Genomic DNA, 21,660 nt, shown 5'->3' on the forward strand with positions numbered 1-21,660 from the left:
AAAAAGATGTTTAAAATGGATGGATGGAGTATAGTATTGCCACACTGCTACAGTTTACAATAAGGTTATGAACATTAACCTCAGTGTTGCTATTGTTAACTAAAACAAAATCTATTAAAATCATTTTCGGGCATTGAAATTAAGCTGAAATAAAATTTTAATAGTAGATGAAAAATGTTGCCTTTGCAATTAAATGAAATAAGTTTAAGTTGCAGTGCTAAAATGAATAAAACTAAAACTTAAAAATAATTTAAAGCTAAAAAGAAATAGAGATAAAAATAGATAAAAAATGACAAAAACATAAACAAAAAACAAAATTACTAAAATTTCAACTAAGATTTAAATGTAAACTGAAAATGTAAAAATAAAAGCTACTTCAAGATAATAAATACTAAATTAAATACCAAAATAAACAAAATAAATATCTAAATATTAAACTAAATACCAAAATAATAAATACTTTAATAGTATATAAATAATACCAATAATACAAATAAATGCTGAAAAACTGATGTTCATCGATAGTTCATTCAGTATTCAGTTCAGTATTACCTAATTCAAAGTAACTAATGTTAACATATTCAAACTTATTTAAAAAAAAAAATATTGTTATTCTCCTGAAATCATTTGCAACAAATTGAGGACAATAGATGAATTATCCTTTTTACCACTTTTTCCTGTGATTTACAATGTGTCCCTTTATATGTCTGTATAAGCTTTTTATGGGCTTTCAATTGCCGGTGTAAAACCAAAACAATTCTAAATGCTTTCAACAGATTCTTTTCAAATCCATTTAACCGGCACACCAAGCTGCAGACGTTTCCTAAATACAGATTAATGCCTTTCCCCTGAATCGACTGGCCTCACTTACTAGATTACAGCACACCGGTCTAATTTATTTAATGTGGCGATGCAATAAATAAACCTCACATTGAGTATAATTACAAAGACTCTTGATCAATACTGCCCTACACACCGGAGATGAGGTAAACAAAGGGGTCTGGAGAGATAACCTTCCAAACCTCCTTTTCCTTCACGTATATTATTTCTGTCCTTGTGTGCTCAGTTATTGTGTTAGGGTCTTCTTTTGTATTACTGCCGGTCTAATTAAACTTCCTCCCATTGTTTCAGGTGTTTGTGGATGCTGTGGGGCCCTGAGACCCCGTTATAAGAGGCTGGTGGATAACATCTTTCCTGAAGACCCTGAGGTAAGGTCAGATGAAATAAAAGCCGCTGAGCCAGAGAAAGGGATGCTTCACTAGGCTTCTAGTGGTTATCAGTCATCAGTGATCAATGCAGTGATGTAAACATAGGCTTTCAATGGTGACATTCATTAGTTTTAGAACCACTGTGGCGTAGCAGATCTGCTGCATGCTCACCTGATTGCATTCAGCTGTTTTTACAGACTAGATGTCTGTTTCAGGGATTTTCATACTTGGCTTTGGAAAATATGAGAGAAATAAAGAAATAAAGACATTTCTTGTTTAAGAAATAAAAAAGTGTTTTTTGGGGGGGGATAATTTCTTGCAACACATTTTTTTAATCTTTAGCTTGCTCAGTACTCTGAAAAAAAAAAGTTTGATGTAGGATTTATTTTGAAACAATTTTCACTCAGAATTTGCTAGTACATTTAACAAATAATTTCAAAGAAGTGACAAGTAACACATTGAATTAATCATGAAATTTAAAAAAATGTACTCCAATAATCTTTATTTACTTTAATGACTTGAACTTACTTAATTTAACTTTGAAAAAATATATGTATATATGTCACTATTTTAACTCTTTTCTTTTTATAGTTTTGGAATGATATTTATTAGAAAAGTGATATACGTTTGAGTTGCACTGAAAGTGTTTGTCTAATATTTTGGTCAGAAAAAAATTAATACAAATTAAAATTGGGGTTATACATGAATATAATACTATAATGATAAATTAAAAGAGTAAAATAAAAAATGCACTGATAATTTAGTGCAAAGTATGAATTACGGTAAATATTTGTCCAGTTTACAAATACAAGCCTATTATTTAATTTTAGAAAGAACCCCTCGTCTCGTATTTCACCATGTAAGGTTAAAGCTCGAAACTGGAAAGTATTTGAGTCTGTCTCTCTTCTGAATAATGAGCTTAAGAAACTGTATTAGGATCTGCATTAGACTCTGTATAGAAGATAAATCATCTATGGAAGATTCTTTTTGGGTAGAGGAAAGTTTAAAATTACATTTCATGGTTCATTTTTCTTTTTATGTCCTTCTCTAATAGGCCTCTTTTCAATGTTCTCTTGCTCTCTGTCTGTCTGCCGTCTTGTCTTTTTGTGTAAAGGACGGTTTGGTGAAAGCTAACATGGAGAAGCTTACGTTTTATGCCTTGTCTGCTCCGGAGAAACTAGACCGTATCGGTGCCTACCTGTCAGAGAGACTATCCAGAGACGTTGCCCGGCATAGATATGGGTAAAAACAAAAATTGGAAGAAAGTGCAGTGATTGTTTCTGTCCGGCTCTGTGATATATGCCTGCTATAATAATCTGTGATCATCACTGGGCAGTATCATGTTTGCGTCTCACAGGTATGTTTGTATTGCTATGGAGGCTTTGGACCAGCTACTGATGGCCTGTCACTGTCAGACTATAAACCTTTTTGTGGAGAGTTTCCTTACTATGGTGCGCAAGCTGCTGGAGGCAGACAAACCCAATTTACAGATCCTGGGCACTAACTCAGTGAGTGAAATTTACTGCCTTTACTCTCTAGTGAAATTCATTTACAGACCCTATTGATGTAGTTCCAGATTTAGAATGCCATGTGAAAATGATGACTTGATAAATCTAGCTTGAGTCGGGCGTCTCTGCAGTACGGAGGGAAATGTGGCTGCTGCAACAACACCACGGGTTCAGGTGTCAGTCTTGCAGTGATCTTGGAGGAACAGACCAGAATTAAGAAGTTTCAAAAGCTCAATGCACTTGATTACAAAGAGTGCAAAGCTGTAACGTTTTGGCTTCACCTCAATCAAGCTCATCCAAACTATATTCAATATAAAGCCCTCCTTGCCAATCGAATCCCCATAGTGCTACATCTCCTAAATATACTGGTGATTTCAATCTAGTTAAGTTCAGTTAAAGATTAAGAATTAATACAGTAAAAATAGTAATATTGTGAAATATTATTACAATTTAAAAGAACTATTTTTTTTAATTTCAGTATATTTTAAAATGTAATTTATTCCTGTGATGACAAAGCTGAATTTTTAGTCTTCTCTAGTCTTAAAATAAAAAGTATCATCGGCACGGGTGCATTAAATTACACAAAAGTGATGTTACAAAAGATTTCTATTTAAAATAAAATAAATTAAATTAGATGATAAATTAGACCAAAATAAACTTAAATCTAATTTTTACATCTAAATATTTTTCTATACATTTATTGTGTTTGAACTTATTATATGTACTTTATTTTATTAGTTCTGTATTTAAATATTGCACTTATTCCATTACTTCATGTCAGACCTTCCCATTTACCTGAAATATACAGGCCCTCTTCATTCAGTATAATCCCATTCCAGCTAATGTTATTTCATTTTACATGACAAGCTTTCAAAACAAAGATGAATTTATCTTCTGTACAGTAATGTGAAACTTCAACATGGTCCCTGAAAGCTTAGCACCAGCCCAACTCAATTGCTTATTGGAATATATAGAGTTCTCAAGTTCAAAACCGCTCACATCTGATGCTTCTGAAATATAAGGGTTTAAAGATTAAAAAGAGATTACTTTCACAGATAGAGGCCAGATGGGGCAGGGCTTAAAGCGTGTTGCCCATAAATGTTGAAAGCTGTGTGCATGTTTACAGAATTGATGGGTTATGTAGTGTCTTCATCTTAGTTTAACAGCGTGAAGAAGGTACTCTGTAGGTTTTGTGTTGGTGTGGTCAGTAGTAGCACACTGGATAACCACTACTAATCTCAAATCTTCAGATATCCTAATCAGGAAGATCCTAATCTGTTGTACTGTAATGTACATTAACCACATAAGTACAGATTAACATACCTTACAGCAGTGGTCCTCAACAGCTTTTGCTTCAGGACTACACTGGACATCAAGCGCTGACTCAACACAGTATCAAAATTGACAAAAAATGTCTTGAAACATTGAACTGCATAGGCCCATCAATATGCTCATTTGCGTAATCAATCTTCTGCAATATTGGTTGTTTGGCTTCTAAATGCCCCTTGAATTTTGATAGTTTCATGTTCTTGGCAGCCAGTAATTAACCACACAAAACATGTTGTGGCAAAAACCATGCGAGACAAAAAATATGTTGGTGCATTGTAATTACATTGAAAGTACATGCATTTAATTAACATTTGTAGTTACACTGTCAACATTACACCTAACCGTAACCCAACTCTTAACTAACCATACCTCAAACTCATTAGCAGTAAAAATATGTGACCAGTCTTTCTATATTTTTCTGCTCTTTCTCTTTAAGTTTGTGAAGTTTGCGAACATAGAGGAGGACACACCATCATACCATCGTAGCTACGATTTCTTTGTCTCACGCTTCAGTGAGATGTGCCATTCCAGTTACGAGGATCCAGATATTCGCACAAAGTGAGCACCTCTTTCCATTTTTTTTCAAATGATTTTGACACCCAAAATTATGAATGTTGAAAATCTAGTTTTTTCTGGATTATACACTTTTAACATAAACTAGTAAGTATAATCAGTCACACTTTATTTTAACGTCCAGTTCTCATTATTAACTACGACTTTTGCCTCAATAAACTCCTATTTACTGCTTATTAATAGTTAGTAAGGTGGTTGTTAGGTTTAGGTATTGTGTAGGATTAAGGATTTATGGTCACACAGAATATGTGCTTTATAAGTACTAATTAACAGCCAATATGCTGGTAATATGCATGCTAATAAGCAACTAGTTAATAGTGATAATTTGTCCCTATACTAAAGTGTTAATCTTATGCATGCATCTTATCTAAATGGATGGAAATTATATATGCAATTCAAAAACAAACAAAAAAAAAATTTATATTTGTAAGTGCACTTTATGACTGTCCTCTTGAAATGTCATTGTGTTTTTAAGACAACATATGTGCAACATTTCTGTCAAAAGTGATAAAGCACCAAGAACTTGTAGAATATAATTTTTTTTACAAGAGTAATATCCTTTGTGAATTATAATTTCTTAGACTTGAAATTAAATGTATTATAATATTATAATAATACAAATATGAAATTATATTATGAATAATAAGAATGTTAAATTAATATGCAATTAATTAAACAGTATTATTCATAATTATATGATTTACTGTGAACATTAAGGCTTTGTATATATAGAGCAATAGGGATATTCAAAAAGCAAATGCACGAGTATGTGCACGCCCCTGCACAAGAGAGTGTGTGTGTGTGTGTGTGAGATTTTGCCACATACTGATACAATTTAATATTTTCTGCTAAGGGATTGAGTAGAACAGGATTAGAAATGAAATCTGCTTTTGATATAAAAGGAAACATTTTTTCCTTTGTGATTTATTAATTCATGCATCAGGGGGTGAATTGCACCATGCAGTGCACATTAATAAAAATAGCCATATATATAAATCCACATCTCATAAATGTGACTGAAGTCTGTTTGGGTTGTGTGTATGTGTGTGTGTAAGGATTCGTATGGCAGGGATCAGGGGTCTTCAGGGGGTGGTGAGGAAAACTGTCAATGATGAACTGCAGGCAAATATTTGGGACCCTCAACACATGGACAAAATCGTGCCATCTCTATTGTTCAACCTCCAACAGGAAGAAGGTGTAGAGAGGTCTGAAACACACTTACATGCTCGCACACACAATCACACATGAAGAGAAAAGGACACTTTTAGTCTAATGAAAGTGTGAATTTTCTTTCAGAGAAACAGCATCTTGCTAATAGCTATTAGCCAGTCTGTGTGATTAAAGGCAGAGTAAGTGATTTCTGGTAGCCAATGTTGATATTTGAAATCACCAAAACAAACACACCCCTACCCCAAAAGGGTCTTGCCCCTATTTTGATAGCTCCGCCCCACATATACGTACGCAACCCAGGCAACGATTAGTTCTGTGAAACAAAGCAAAACCAATGTTACACCATGTCTACGGACGTGAGCGGCGCGGCACAACAAATCCCCGACAGAAAACTGCTGCCAGGTTCTATTTATGACGTGCTGACACAAATTTCAAATGGTTTTCAACGGTCGTTTGATCGCGTCCAGTGTAAGCAGACTTTAGCTGTTGTAGACACGGTGTCACTCACCTATTGAGAAGAAACAAAGCAACCTCGGCGTCCGATCGCAGGCCTCCGCTCCTTGAGTTCTCTCCAGCGCTGGAAAGCTGATCCGATATTTACACGGGTCCTACTTCTTGCCTTATCCTTCCGCAGACGTTTTCCTCTTTTGTTTTTTATCCGCCATCTCTATCTTTCTGTCGCTCGGCTCGGCTAATGTCCGTCCCATGCACTGAAAGCTCTCTCCTCCACATCACAAGTAGACACGCCCCTTATTGCTGATTGGCTACAAATTTGTTTTGCGATTCGGCCCAAATCAGTTTTCTAAAGTGTTTTTGAAAAATCACATACCCTGCCTTTAAGCTAATGAACTCCTAATCGAATGCTAATGAAAACTGTGATATAACAGTAGACTGTTAGAAGCTAGAAGTAGAAGCTGCTTTACTGCTGTAAACCTAATAAACCCAAAGCCCGAGGGTCAGAAGCAGGCCACTAAATCTGAATTGAACTATGCGATGAAATCAGAACCGTAAAACTTCACATCTTCACCTCTGTGGAAATAGCTGACCACAAGTAACAATACTGCCAACAACAATCGGCCTATTGATTCAGCCCTGGTTTATGTTTGTCTTCTGTTTTTGATTCCTATTGATAGGTCTCCTTCCCCAGAGGCAGAGAAGGAGAGTCCAGTGGAGCTGACAGAGAGATGCTTTCGAGAGCTGCTAGGACGAGCGGCCTACGGCAACATCAAGAATGCTGTGAAACCCGTGCTCATGTGAGTGTTTATGCACTACCCTGATTAAACACAAGAGGGCAGCACACAGAGACACTTTTATTTTATTTTCAGTTCATTTTATACAAATATTTTAGCATTCATTTGAGACAAGTATATTTTGGCAATTAATTAACGATTGTTGTTTTTTTAATGTCATTGTTTATTTAATTGTTTATTTTAATGAATAAAGGGCATATGTTTTACATTAAATGGCAATATGAATTTGGGATTGTGGTTATTTTAATGATCATGCAGGCGTTACTGGACTACTAATTATAATTCAAAACAATGCACATACACTACCATTCAAAAGTCAGTAGGATTTTTTTTAAAGAAATGAAAACGATTTTAAATTGTAATAATATATCACTATATTACTGTTTTTATCTTACCAACTCCAAATGTTTGTGCAGGGTGTAAACGGAAGGAATAACGACATGCTGCTTGGATGAATTATTAATAATTGATTAAATGTTTGATTAATATAATTTTTTTGTCAGCAGAGGTTTCCATTTATCCATATAAATTAATTAATATGATCCTAGAATGTCAGTTAGACAGTTTTTTTTTTTATTCACACTAATGATGCCCCCAGTAAAAAAGTTATATAATATATTTAAAATACTAAAAAAGTATACAGTGGTGTGAAAAAGTGTTGGCCCCCTTCCTGATTTCTTATTTTTTTGCATGTTTGTCACACTTTAATGTTTCAGATCATCAAACAAATTGAAATATTAGTAAAAGATAACACAAGTGAACACAACATGCAGTTTTTAAATGAAGGTTTTTATTATTAAGGGAAAACAAAATCCAAAACTACATGACCCTGTGTGAGTTTAAATCTATTAACATATTTGCTGACATATCGCTCGAGACTTACTGATCTTGTATGATCTTTGAATAATATCGGTCTTTAAATGCAAGATATTTAAGGTGTATTTAAAGTATACTTGCAATAGTTCCACTTTAGCACAATCAAATATACTTCAGTGTATCTTTAGCTGGACCTCAGCACTACTTCCGCACAAAAAGTTTATTAAGAACAAAATAACTTGTTCCAATTAAGCAGACTTTAAGTATACCAGTTTAGTGTACTAAAAGTACAATTGCAGAGTATTTTTATTAAGTACATAAATATGTAAATGTATTTGTAGTATACTTAGCATGAAATAAATGTATTTCAAATACATTTTAGTATATTTAGTTTTCATAAGGGGCAGTATAGAAATACAGCATTGGAAAGGGAATGAAGAAAAAAAAATGAAACAAGTTGTCCTCATTGTTAGCCTTAAACAATCTACACAGTAAAAGTAACTGTAGTATCTGTTACGCTAGTGTATTTTTTGACCCACTTTGTCTGCTCATTACTGCTCTAGTTCTGTTTGCTCAAGCTAATCATTAATTCACTTGTATATTTCCAGGCACCTCGATAACCATTCACTTTGGGAGAGCAAAACATTTGCAGTCCGCTGTTTCAAAATCATTATGTACTCCATTCAGGTAGATACAAACAACTGTTCTGAAATTTGTTTGTAAAAGTATCTGACACAAAATACAATGCAAGACACACTTTTGAGGTCCTATTGCTACTAAATAATTATGTGTTTGGGGACATATTTAAACATCTTTAAAATATCTTAGCTTTGAAAGTCTCAGAACAGTAGTGAAACTATTTCTATATTTGCATTATTCAAATTTGATACATATTTTCTACAAATTATCTTATCAGCTCAACAATTGGAGTTAAAAATCTCATAAATGCAGTAACATTTCTTATTGACTTTACATTATAACATTTATTTTTTTAACATAAAAAATTGAATGAAAAAATAATTTGATATTCGTTCATCTGTGTTACTGTAATATTAACTCGTCTGTTCCTTCTCAGTCCCAACATTCACATCTGGTGATTCAGCAGCTATTGGGCCACTTGGATGCCAACAGTAAGAATTCATCCCGAGTGCGTGCTGGGATAGTGGAGGTGATCTCAGAGGCAGCTGTCATAGAGGCCAGTGGATCCATAGGTACCAGAACGTCTTTAGACCACTAGAGGGAGCACTAAAACCATCTCATTAGACAAGCACTTTAAATGATTTCTGTCTGACAATACTTGTCCATTTTTGTTATTTTATTATCTTTTTCTTTCGGAAGAAAAGTGATATACACACTGCTTATTTCATATGTATCAGTGTTTATATGTTTGACAAATTTTATACAGTAGAAGTCATCCGCATCGACAGTGTTCCTTAATTTAGTGTTGGCTCTGTGCCATACCTCTGCACAGGGCCCACAGTACTGGAAGTGTTTAATACTCTACTGAAGCAGCTCAGACTCAGTGTGGACTACGAGCTTACAGGATCCTACGACTCTTTTGCAAACATGGGCTCCAAGGTCATTAAAGTACACGAGGAGAGACAACTCCAAGAAGCCGTCATCAAAACTGTCGGTGGGTGAACATTGAATGTTTGTGAGTAAAACAAATATTTTTGTAAAATGTGACCCTGGACCACAAAACCAGTCATAAGGGTCAGTTCAGATCATATGAAAGCTGAATAAATAAGCTTTCCATTGATGTATGGTTTGTTAGGATAGGACAATATTTGACCGAGATGCAACTATTTGAAAATCTGGAATCTGAGGGTGTAAAAAAATCTAAATATTGAGAAAATCGCCTTTAAAATTGTCCAAATGAAGTTCTTAGCAATGCATATTACTAATCAAAAATTAAGTTTTAATATATTTACAGTAGGAAATTTACAAAATATCTTCATGGAACATGATCTTTACTTAATATCCTAATGATTTTTGGCATAAAAGAAAAATCAATAATTTTGACCCATAAAATGTATTTTTGGCTATTGCTACAAAAATACCCCAGCGACTTAAGACTGGTTTTGTGGTCCAGGGTCACAAATGACCGTGGCTAAACTGTATAATTGGCTTGTCTCAGGCAACTGATTTCCTACATAGCTGTGCTCAGTTTCATATCAGCCCACATTTTCATTCCTCAAATTATAACAGTTTTATCTCAGTATTTAAGTCTTTTAATTAGATAGATAGATTTATCAGCTGTGCATGATCCCTCTGTCTTTCTTTGTTTTCAGGCTCATTTGCAAACACACTGCCCCCCTACCAGCGCTCAGAAGTCATGTTATTCATCATCGGTAAAATTCCTGTGCCAGGCATGTATCCGGCTCTGGGCTCGGCCAACACTGGGTGAGACAGGGTTACAACCTAGACTTTATCAATTAGACATGTTTACGATGTATTTTCTGCTGGCCCAAGAAGAAATGCAAATTAGCTGAGGAATAGCATAAACGCTAACGTAGGAAGCGTTTAATAAGATAAATATTATATATTATATATAATATAAAATATATAGCAAGAATATTGTATTTTGTCAATAAGTGTCTGTTTCTGGTTTCAGGGTTGAGGGCAGTAGGATGATCCAGGTTCTGCTGCTAAAGTCTCTGCTGCAGGTGAGCTGGTTTGTGTCAGTCATAATCTCCCGCTGTGCCATGCGGAGGCCATTTACTCCCCCTGCTGTTTCATGATATCCACAGTTGCTGATGCAGTCTAAACCCTCTGATGGTCTTGTGTGCCTTTAAATGTCAGTCTCTCTGTTTCTCCTTTAGGTAACAGCAGGATTCCAGTCTACAAACATTTTGACAGCACTTCCCACCTCATTCCTGGACCCTCTCTTGTCCTTCACTCTGATGGAAGACGCAGAGATCCGTCTACTCGTTCTTGACATCCTCATCAGCATCATTGATCGCCATGACAACCGGAACAAATTCTCCCCTGTCAGGTCAGGTGCACTGACAAACTCAAGAAAAATCTAGCAATCTAGAATTTACTTCTTAATAAATGATTAATGCTATGAAATATAGAATGAACATTTTGTTGTTTTAGTGCCTCTCAAAATTATTTGAAGTTTTCTTTTGCATATCTTTAAGATAAAGCCTAAGGATATGTAACCTTGCATGACCAATTAAATAACTAAATACTTAATGACTTATTTTGACCCTTACAAAATTTTTATATTTAAAAAAAAAAAAAAAAAAAAAAAAAAAAAATTTACAAAACACAATATACTTTTTTTGTGTTATAATGTTTTGGTGGGTTAATTTAGTCATAATATATATATTATATTATATATATAGTATAGTAAATTTCACAATTACAAAGAAATGCAAAGTAACGTAATTTTGAAACCTGAAATAGTATTAATAATCTTCAAAAAAACTAATTTTACAGTGTACCTGACAAAACATTTTACATTTACCTCTGTATTGTAATGCATGAAATACTGATTAAAATGTGGCCAAATGACCCTTAAAAATGGTCTGTGTTAATATATGTGACCCTGGAACCACAAAAACAGTCTTAAGTGTCAATTGTTCGATATTGAGATTTATACATCATCAGAAAGCTGAATAAATAAGCTTTCCATTGATGTATGGTTTGTTAGTATAGGACAATATTTGGCCGAGATACAACTATTTGAAAATCTGGAATCTGAGGGTGCAAAAAAAATCAAAATATTGAGAAAATCGCCTTTAAAGTTGTGCAAATGAAGTTCTTAGCAATGCATATTACTAATCAAAAATGAAGTTTTGATATATTTACGGTAGGAAATGTACAAAATATCTTCATGGAACATCATCTTTACCTAATATCCTAATGATTTTTGGCATAAAAGAAAAATCTATTATTTTGACCCATACAATGTATTTTTGGCTATTGCTACAAATATAGGCTACCCCAGCGACTTAAGACTGGTTTTGTGCTCCAGGGTCACATATTGTAATATCATGCTTACAATAGCTTTTGGTTAGTTATTGGTTAAAAAATGTATTTCTTGCTATCATACATTTCACTGTATGAATTGCTCTTATATATGTTTTAAAAATTGATATTATTTAATTGCACAAAGTGTTTTGCTACAGTATGTTTTGCTACAGTAGGTCCCTGAGAGTTACCTGACAAAAGATTCTACAGTGCATTTTGCTATCGTTTTCAACAGAATTATCTCAGATATCTCCGTACTGAAGCTGAAAGTAGACAAGTGCTCAAGGCAGGATAACCTGTTCATGAAGAAACACAGCCAGAGGCTATACCGCCACATTTACCTAGCCTGCAAAGAGGAGAGCAACGTCCAGCGGCATTTTGAGTCTCTTTATACGCTGCTGGGGTTGATCTGTGTGGAGCTGGCCAATGAGGAGGTGGTGGTGGACCTGATCCGACTGGCTTTGGCATTACAGGTCATTTCTCTCACCTCTGTGATATGTACATGGCTGTGGGGCTGAATAAATATGCCAGTGGACACATAGGGTCAGCATAATGATATATGTTCATTAATAAACATTTTCAAACCTAACACAAGTCGACCTTTACGTCGGCATCTCTTTACATTATGCTCAAGTACTCACTGTATAATATTCAACTATAAGTCATAAAAGTGTCAGTACAATAAGAGTACAATAACAATAGTTCTCAGCCTTTTTTCATTTCCCCTGATGCGTCCTCTTCCTCAGGACCTGGCCTTGACTGAAGAGGCTCTTCCTGTATATACCCGCTGTGCCATCCACGCTCTGTCAGCTGTGTACCTGAACCTCATCTGTCAGCTGACCACTGTGCCTACCTTCTGCCAACACGTCCATGAGGTGAGACCTATCTGTCTGTCTGCCTGCCCGTCTGTCTGTCTGTCCGTCCGTCCTTCCATCGATCCATTTATCTGTCTGTCTGTGAATCTATCTACTGTATCTATAGATCTATCTATCTGTCTGTCTGTTTTTTCCCACAGGTGATTGAGTCAAGAAAGAAACTCGTCCCTTTCCTGCTGCCAGAGGATGTTCTTGTTGAGAGCTCAAAGTAAGCAACACTTACATAGACTGTTCAAACTACCATAATGTTTTTCTCACCATTATGAGAGACACTGCTTTTCTGCCGTGGTTCACACTAATAAACCAACAGAAATGCCTAGTTCTGTCTCAGTTCTTACAAACGTATGTACTGGGTAGAGAACATACTGTACAGTTTCTACTCAGCTCAATGTCTTTCTGTTTCACTATAAGATCATCCTTGGGACATTTTCAGCTGTGATGTGCTGAGCAAATGGTTATGTAAGGCATTAAACCCACAAAACATTCAGAGTTCTCTTATCTGTCTGGTTTCTACTACCTCGGAAAAGTGTACCCGAAGGGAATTAACCCACAAAACAAGCATTCTCTTATCTGTCTGGTTTCTACTACCTCGGAAAAGTGTACCCATATAAAGCTGAAGAATATCTTTAGCCTCTTTCTCTTTCAGGATCCCAGAGAAGCTGGAGAAGGTGGAGGGAGAGGTGCTGTTTGTGCAGACTAAGATAGCAGAGATGCTGGGCGGCAGCGGATACAACACAGAGAGACTGGCCACTTCATACATCCCACAGATCACAGGTCTGACCCTCAGCCTGAGGTTTAAATACATTGAAACTGGATGTCCTGTCGTATTTTTGAAATACAGTTATGTGTCATTAGACACATACAGTGAGGGCATTTCACATTTAAATGTTATAGTACAGCTGAGTTTTTTTCTGGAATTCTCCATAACACAGTACGTTACGAAAATATTATTTTTGTAACTAACGCAGATGAAGACCGACTGTCCAAGAGGAAGAGTATTGGAGACACGGTCTCTCTGCAGTTAGAGATGGAGTCTAGAAACAGTCCAGAGAAAGAGCAGGTAAAACATCCTCGTCTTCATTACACTGCTGAGCGTCTGTACGTGTGTGTCCACCTCTTAGAATTGTATCTACTATCAGCTGTATTTTTTTTAACCTATGTTCGGTGTCTTCACAGAGATCCACAGCAGAGCAGATAACATTTGAAACTCTTAAGCAAGCCATTGGTAAGTCTTGCATGATTTGAGAGTTTACTTGCATGAACATTGTATATTCACTACCGTTCAAAAGTTCAGCAAGGATGCATTAAATTGATCAAAAGTTACACTTTTACATATATATATATATATATATGTATATGTGCGTGTGTGTGTGTGTGTATATATATATATATATATATATATATATATGTGTATATAATATAATATATTCTATACTATATATGCACAAAAGAATACTGACATTGAAGGCTTGAGTAATGGCAGCTGAAAATACAGAATACAATTTTAAAGTAAAAGCAATTAAATATATTAAAATAGAAAGCATTTATTTTAAATTGTAATATTATTTCACAATATTACTGTATTTACTGTTTAAAACATCATTTTAAAACATTTTAAAAAATCTTATCAACCCCAGACTTACGTTACTGTCATTTTTAAGTCGTTCTTTTATATTGACTTTTATAGTGTAGTTATAGTATTGGTGCAGAACTGTCACTTTGATTAATGATCTCTGTAAAATATGATTTTAAATAATCCTTATTCAGTAACCACAAATGACTGGAGAAGACATGGTACCAAAAAAAAAATGTTGTTAGTAGCAATATCCATAAATTGAACTTAAACTGAAAACATATTCTAGGCTGGTCTATGTCACTTAGCACAGAATCACCTGTTTTTGTTTGTGTGTGTGTGTTTGTTCAGTAGACAGCGTGAATGTGGAGGAGCTGGAGAGAGAGCGCAGAAGGCAGGTGGTGGAGAGGTTTCAGACCGCCCCGTTTGAGGAGATAGCAGCCCACTGTGGGGCCAGGGTGAGTCCAATGCCTAGCTAGCGTACACACTCTAATTTTATCATCAAAAAGCACAAACACAGCTCTTCTGTTCAGTTCCTACATCTGTTCATTTCTTTTTACTTTGTGCATGAACTCTCCACCTGTACTGTTTCTCTCTAGGCTTCCCTGTTGCAGAGTAAACTCAATCAAATCTTCGAAATCACAATCAGGTACATAATATAAAACTGTTTTCTGTAACATTTTATAAATTAGCTTTCCTAATCATTCAATTGTGCATAAAGGACAAATATTTTATGTAATAGCCATATAAAAATGTCGAGTAGGAAATCACTACAGTGGAAAAAGGCTGTATTGTCTGTCTCATGTAATTGACACTTGTTCCATCTGTCTTTCGCTCTCTCTCTGTTGGATAGGCCTCCACCGAGTCCATCTGGCTCTGTCGGAAACGGTCACGGCCGGAGCCGCTCCATACCAGTCTATGAAATGACGTTTCCAGACCTCTGTGTGTACTGAGAGACCCAGGAGCCCTAGTCACCACATGCAGCTGTTTTCATCCCACTATTATCACTCCTTCTCAATGTCCAGGTGCAACTCTGTTTCTTCTAAACTGTGTTCTCTAGTGTAATATCTGACTTTAGATAAGGATTACGGCTGTACTTTATCCTGAAGTCTATTTATGCCAACAAAGACAAACAAACCAAGAGAATATACCATATGTTGGTTATATATGCACTTAAAAACTTAGTCTAGATGAAAAAAAAAACAGAATTTATCAACAAATGATCGTATCTTGTCTGATAGTGTAGAGAGCAGAATGAGGTTTTCATGTTCAGGTTACTGTGTAAGTGTGTACAGTCTGTTGTTCAGAGCAAGTGATTGGCTTTCTTGTTCAACTAAAGAGTAAAGCTGCCTTAAGTTTTGTATCTTAAGTTAAGTAAATTTGTCCAAAAATGTCCCAGATGTGTTTCCAAAAACTGTTTTTTTTTTTTTTTTTTTTGTGTGTGTGGGTATGGACAGTTTAACTAAATACAAGCTTTGATCGCATGTTTAAACCGTCTCTACATGCTGCAATAACAGCTGTATTTAAAGCAATAATTATTTAAATTAAAAAATAAAACCTCTTGGGTAGAAGCTGAGGAAACATACAGTAAATACTTAGTTTCTAGTTTAACTCAATGCAGTATTCCAGTCAGAACTGATGGCTTAATGTCACTGTGTGTAAGAAAGTGAACGTGTTACATTCACATAGTAAAGTCAGACCTGTATCATTATTCATTATACTCTTATCGATGCAGTTTCATACGTGAAGGGTTTTCATTTGCTTAGTGTTGGTTTGATTGCATAATTTTATTTTATTTTCTGTACCATGGTGTCATAATGTATAAAGCACAGTACACACAGAAATCACTTTCAAACCAAGCAGCTTTCTGCGAATTTGCATGGCCAACTTGAACCCATTGTGAAATCTGATTGAGAAAATCTTTTGCCCTGGCATGAAATTCCAGATTGTGTGTATTCCTATTGGTATTTTGCTATATTCACTTTCAAACCAAGCAGCTTTCTGTTGGTCAACGCATGCCATCTCACGGGAAATTCTCAATCACATGGATTCCTGTTGAGATAATGGCATTTTGCCTGCAAATGTGACCACACCTTTTCAGACACTACTTTTAGGGTCTAAAGGGATCGATTATCTACCTTTTTTTGCCATAATTTGTGTGTTTCATTTGTCACTTGTACAGTAACATGTCCTTTATTTTACTTAAATGTGTAAATAATTTTAAGTTTACATCAAGATTTTGTTATCCTGGATTTAAATGCAGCACTTTAAAGCTCACTGTGTAAATGTGGTGTATGCTGAAAAATGTGATGGTGTGTTATATCTGTCGTCATGTCATATTGTTCCAGTTCCACATAAAAACATGTTTACTTTTTCTGTCATAAAAGCCCATGGCCTTTCTTTTTGTTGTTTGTTTTTTAGTTCATGAAGTCATTTTTCATGTTGTATTTTATTTTATATATATATTTTGGTGATACCTTGAATTTATTTGCAAGCATAAAAAACAAGTGGGTTTTATCTTCTCTGTCAATATGGCTATGATGTTCATCTGACTGAATATTCTAGACTGCTTACATGTGAGGTGATTTTGCATGTATGAAATATCAGAGTTTAGTCTTTCCTTGTCAGCTGCTGCATGCACTGGGTGTTTTGTCTGTGCTTTTATCATTTTTCATTTAAGTGAGATCATTACAACACTGGACCACAATTAGTCAACTTCGTTCCTGTTATGTGTTTAGATACTGTCACTGTAAAGGATGAGACTTCAGAACTGTGTTCTGTGAATGTTTGCCTACATGAAATCATTAAGTGATGTACATATGTGGTGTGAATAATAAGAATATCAATTAAAGACTACTTTTATGAATTCAAAGTCTGACCTGTGTTTATAGCTTTATTGGCAACTGCACATACTGCTGAATGATTCTGATGTCTGCTTGTTTCTCAGAAAGGAACGATTTTGTTCTTTTCTGCTTGAAACAATCATTTTATATCACATTTTCAAAATTTACAGTATAATACATTTCAATAAATAATCCAAAAATGCTGTTTTTGTAGCCTCTACATCAGTATTTAATCACCACAGCATTTCTATGTACAGAATTCAGAATTTATTGTTGTTATACAATGTGAATAAACTAAGCGTCAAGAATTATATCAGAGTTTAGTCTTTCCTTGTCAGCTGCTGCATGCACTGGGTGTTTTGTCTGTGCTTTTATCATTTTTCATTTAAGTGAGATCATTACAACACTGGACCACAATTAGTCAACTTCGTTCCTGTTATGTGTTTAGATACTGTCACTGTAAAGGATGAGACTTCAGAACTGTGTTCTGTGAATGTTTGCCTACATGAAATCATTAAGTGATGTACATATGTGGTGTGAATAATAAGAATATCAATTAAAGACTACTTTTATGAATTCAAAGTCTGACCTGTGTTTATAGCTTTATTGGCAACTGCACATACTGCTGAATGATTCTGATGTCTGCTTGTTTCTCAGAAAGGAACGATTTTGTTCTTTTCTGCTTGAAACAATCATTTTATATCACATTTTCAAAATTTACAGTATAATACATTTCAATAAATAATCCAAAAATGCTGTTTTTGTAGCCTCTACATCAGTATTTAATCACCACAGCATTTCTATGTACAGAATTCAGAATTTATTGTTGTTATACAATGTGAATAAACTAAGCGTCAAGAATTAAGTGCTACTGGCAACACCACCCACCCTCTTTTTGTTGACTATGCATGATAAGTTTGCTGGGAAGAAAGTATATTAAAAACAATCCCCTACCCACTCATCCCATTAAAACCCCCTCACTGGTCCTTCATCTGATGCTCTTTGTTTATGACGTTTTTGAAGAGTGTGAGAAGGGGTTTCTGACTGCGCTCGTCCCAGGACTTCATGAAGCCTCCGTAGCGCTTGCCAGCAGGTGGGCCGCTCCAGCGGAAATGGTTCATTTTGTAGGAGCCATCCTTCTTCTCCTGCTGGTTTAAAACACTCTCCTCTTGAGGATAGTTGACCTCGTTGGTGGCCAGCTCGCGCCTCATCTCGGCTGGGAGAGTCTCGGCAGATTCCTCCTCCACGCCGTTCGTGTACACCTTGATAGGCCGGCGTTTGCGACCCACTGGTTTTCCCCAACGGAAATGCTCCATGGAATAAGAGCGCTTGTGCTCGTGCTGAGTGCTGGACTCAGGGTCCATTTGCTCAGCAGGTGCGAGGGCAGCAGGGGACAGGGGTGCGAGGACCTCGGTTTGCTCCAGTTCAGAGGGAGGCTGCAAATGGCTTTCTCCGGGGTAGACTGGGGTTTCATCTGTCAGATCAGACCTGCATAGCTGTATGCAGTTCTTAGGAAGAGCAAAAGAAGAAACTAGAGAGTTTTACATTTTCTAAAGAAAAGGCAAATGTTGTGGTGTTGCGTGTGCCCATTTTTCAAACCCAAACTGTAACCTATTTACTATAACTTTTCAGTCATGTCTTCATCGGCAAAAGTAAAATACAAAAAGACCAATCAGAGAAGCTATTTAAAGGGCACCTATCATGTTGCGTTTTTTATTTTAAGCTTTTCTATAGCTGTAAATGATCTGCAAAGTTACACAACACAAAGTCCACACCAAATGGAGCTCATTTCTCCAACAGAAAACACACGAAATGTTTGGTTTGTAGCCCTGCCATTATTTCTGTGACTACCGCAACATGTTAAACATTTGCATAATGCCTGCCTACTGGCTGCTTTGGTCTGCCTTCAAAGAAAAGCTGGGTAAGTGAATTCGCTACTTCACGGAGATGCTGTTTTTTTTTTTTCTCACTGTGAGGGCAAAAAAAGATTGTATGGACTTTCAATACAGATGCCACAGGTTACAATACTGTTACAGCTCCTCATGAAGCCTTGCCAGCTGAATGAGCTCAATTACTGTATGGTTAGAGCATTACATTTCTGGCACATGGTCTAAGCAGCTGACCAATCAGAGCAGACTAGTTTTTTTTTAAAGAGATATGAACTTATTTTTTTTAGAGGCAGAGGGTGAAAAGATGCTGCAACAATGTACAGTATCAGCAAAAAAGTGTTTTGAAATTATGTGAGTCCCCCAAAAAGCATTACGAGCTTGTAAATTAGCAAAATACGGGCATGTAATGACAAGGCCAAAAAACAAGCTAAGCATTATAACTGAAAAATAAACTGGAAAATGGTGGAATTATTCATAAAATGGTCAATATGAAGACGTAGAACATATCAAATGCAAACAAACTGAAAAGAAAAACCAGCAGAAAATTAGAAAAATTACTAAAACTATGACAAAAATGTTAAACGTGGACACAGTTGCATATGCTACATCACACTGTGCTCTGCTTGTAAATTATTGACAAAGGTCACTTAACCAAAACGTTAAATGAATACTGACTTAAATGTCTTTTTTCTCCATACTAGCTGATGTACCAGTAACCTTTCAGGTAAACAGGATTTTTGTTGTTAAAAAAACATTTTTGTTTCATTAGTGGCTGCTGGGACATTGCTAGATGGTTGCTCGGGTTTTTTGAGTGATTACATACTGACCCAAGTCAAAAAAGTCCAACCAAGAGTCTCTGTGTTATTCTATGATGTCCCCCTTTTTAGATACAAGTCTCTCTAATGTCTAATGTAAAGTATTTTTTGCCCTCTTCTATCCTCTGTTTGGTTACAATCATTAACCTGATCACTTAGTAAAAACACACCTCTTCTCGGCAAGCCAAATGAATTGAGTCCTCATTCTGGGTTGTGGTTCAAATCCCTAATCCTAAGCAATTAGCAATCATAGTAGTGACATTTGCCTCACTATTAATCAATAAGACGTGTTTATTTGAATTTGAATTTGTGAGATAACTTGCAAATTGAGCTGAAAGTTCTAACATTAGAAGCTAAGCAGTCATTTGTGCAAGGAATATTGTAACTCACCAAGATGTTCTCGTCAGTGGTGAGGTCTCTGCAGCGGGTGTTCTCCCAACACTGAGCTCTGACTTCTGACCCACCCGCACATAGAACAGCCAGAGCCAAGAGCCAAGCAGGACACAACATCCTCACTCCCCTCACCATATCTGACAGAACACAATGATTCATGTCAATATTAATAACATAGCAATATTCACATTTATGCACACTCAATCACATTTTATGCATGCATAGTTATGCAAAGCATTATTTCATTGCATGCCAGAATTATAAGAACAAAGAAAATATTGTGAATGGAATGCATATTTGTGAAATAACACTTTAAATTAATAAAATAAACATGAATACATTAATTATTAGACATTGCAAAAAAAAAAAAAAATGTAAAGCTAAACCTCACTGGATGAATTTCTTACCCACCTGTTGTGCAGAAAGAAGTCAGCCTGCCAAGGTTCTTCTCTCTGAGGATCTCTGATCTGTCTGGTTATGTGTGCGTTTGCTTGTCTCTGATGTCTGAAACCCTCATCTAGTCTTCTTTTATAAGCTACCTGTGCGTCAATTCCTCAAGGTCACCAAACTCTGTCACTTTTAATGGGTGGTGCAGGTAGGAAACCCGGCGCATCATCTATGGTACGGATGAGTAATCCATCAAAGACTGTCAGTCAACAGTGAAAAGTCAGTTGTGAATGAGTGTGGGATTAGGATGAGATCTTCACTCAGGTGTCTGGCTTATCAAATCATGATGGTCTTTCTCATTATGTTTAAGGGCATACGTGTCAGTTTACATGACTTAGGTGATTAAAGGTTTAACTCACTTCAAAAAGGTTTCATTCACTTCAAATCAATTATGGGGCATGTTTTTTGTCTGTGTAAGGGCACATAGGTGCTAATCTTGTTTTGAAATGAATTGGAAGGTGAGGGATTTGAACAAGGAAGCCATCCGGGTGTATTTACAGTTTGCGTGGAAGAGGCAGAGCAAAAGCTCATAATACAAAATGACCATGTTTTGATAGGATTGAATGCCAATAACAGATCAGGTTGAGCAGAAAATGCATTGCTGTACCTTTGCCAAAATTAAATATTTTTCATGGAGAAAAAAAAATCATATTATAGCAGAAAATATTAAATAAAAATATACAGTAATAAATAGATGACTCACACTTTGTGTGAGCTAAACAAAGTTTTTTTTTTTTTTGTGGTAAAGAGATTCCTGGGGAAGCTACACTGTAAAAAAAGTAAAAGTAATTTGAACAACAACAACGACAACAGCAACAACAACAAAAATAAAGTAATGTTTTACAACAAAATATATTTTACTATTTTACTGTATATATTTTTGATATATTTATATTAAATCTTGTATTTGTTATATTTATTTATTTTTATACATATATTTTTACGTAACATGGCCAATAAAAATAGGGTAAACATGGTAATTGAAACAATACA

The 21,660-nt window shown here is 35.6% G+C and overlaps 2 protein-coding genes across 4 annotated transcripts in view; one reads left to right on the forward strand and one right to left on the reverse strand.

Annotated features, from left to right (window-relative positions):
- The window catches only part of LOC107733134 (protein EFR3 homolog B-like), a 20,025-nt gene extending 4,548 nt beyond the window's left edge, over positions 1 to 15,477 (forward strand). The window contains exons 2-22 of one of the 2 annotated variants that reach the window (XM_016544638.1): positions 1,132 to 1,208; positions 2,323 to 2,450; positions 2,566 to 2,716; positions 4,482 to 4,603; positions 5,674 to 5,823; positions 6,922 to 7,041; positions 8,463 to 8,541; positions 8,930 to 9,065; positions 9,326 to 9,487; positions 10,146 to 10,257; positions 10,469 to 10,520; positions 10,677 to 10,849; positions 12,068 to 12,305; positions 12,579 to 12,707; positions 12,848 to 12,915; positions 13,354 to 13,481; positions 13,676 to 13,767; positions 13,884 to 13,932; positions 14,632 to 14,738; positions 14,880 to 14,929; positions 15,134 to 15,477. In XM_016544638.1, the coding sequence (XP_016400124.1) occupies positions 1,132 to 1,208; positions 2,323 to 2,450; positions 2,566 to 2,716; positions 4,482 to 4,603; positions 5,674 to 5,823; positions 6,922 to 7,041; positions 8,463 to 8,541; positions 8,930 to 9,065; positions 9,326 to 9,487; positions 10,146 to 10,257; positions 10,469 to 10,520; positions 10,677 to 10,849; positions 12,068 to 12,305; positions 12,579 to 12,707; positions 12,848 to 12,915; positions 13,354 to 13,481; positions 13,676 to 13,767; positions 13,884 to 13,932; positions 14,632 to 14,738; positions 14,880 to 14,929; positions 15,134 to 15,233 (2,423 nt within the window). In that variant the 3' untranslated portion in view covers positions 15,234 to 15,477. The remainder of the gene's footprint in view (positions 1 to 1,131; positions 1,209 to 2,322; positions 2,451 to 2,565; positions 2,717 to 4,481; positions 4,604 to 5,673; positions 5,824 to 6,921; positions 7,042 to 8,462; positions 8,542 to 8,929; positions 9,066 to 9,325; positions 9,488 to 10,145; positions 10,258 to 10,468; positions 10,521 to 10,676; positions 10,850 to 12,067; positions 12,306 to 12,578; positions 12,708 to 12,847; positions 12,916 to 13,353; positions 13,482 to 13,675; positions 13,768 to 13,883; positions 13,933 to 14,631; positions 14,739 to 14,879; positions 14,930 to 15,133) is intronic. The other variant, XM_016544639.1, reaches the window with a different exon arrangement.
- Positions 15,478 to 17,441: 1,964 nt separating this feature from the next.
- On the reverse strand, positions 17,442 to 21,138 carry LOC107733137 (pro-opiomelanocortin-2). 2 transcript variants are annotated; one of them, XM_016544646.1, is made up of 3 exons: positions 20,628 to 21,138; positions 20,218 to 20,357; positions 17,442 to 18,631 (listed from the first exon to the last, which is right to left on the reverse strand). In XM_016544646.1, the coding sequence occupies exons 2-3, from the start codon at positions 20,353 to 20,355 to the stop codon at positions 18,101 to 18,103; spliced, it is 669 nt and encodes a 222-aa protein (XP_016400132.1). In that variant the 5' UTR covers positions 20,356 to 20,357; positions 20,628 to 21,138; the 3' UTR covers positions 17,442 to 18,100. The 2 variants fall into 2 exon arrangements, with proteins under 2 accessions (XP_016400132.1, XP_016400131.1); XM_016544645.1 differs by having other exon boundaries at positions 20,632 to 21,136.
- Positions 21,139 to 21,660: the final 522 nt, after the last annotated feature.

The sequence above is a fragment of the Sinocyclocheilus rhinocerous genome, unplaced genomic scaffold (genome assembly GCF_001515625.1).
Source record: "Sinocyclocheilus rhinocerous isolate Xijiao unplaced genomic scaffold, SAMN03320098_v1.1 scaffold8, whole genome shotgun sequence".
NCBI classification, from domain to species: Eukaryota; Metazoa; Chordata; class Actinopteri; order Cypriniformes; family Cyprinidae; genus Sinocyclocheilus; species Sinocyclocheilus rhinocerous.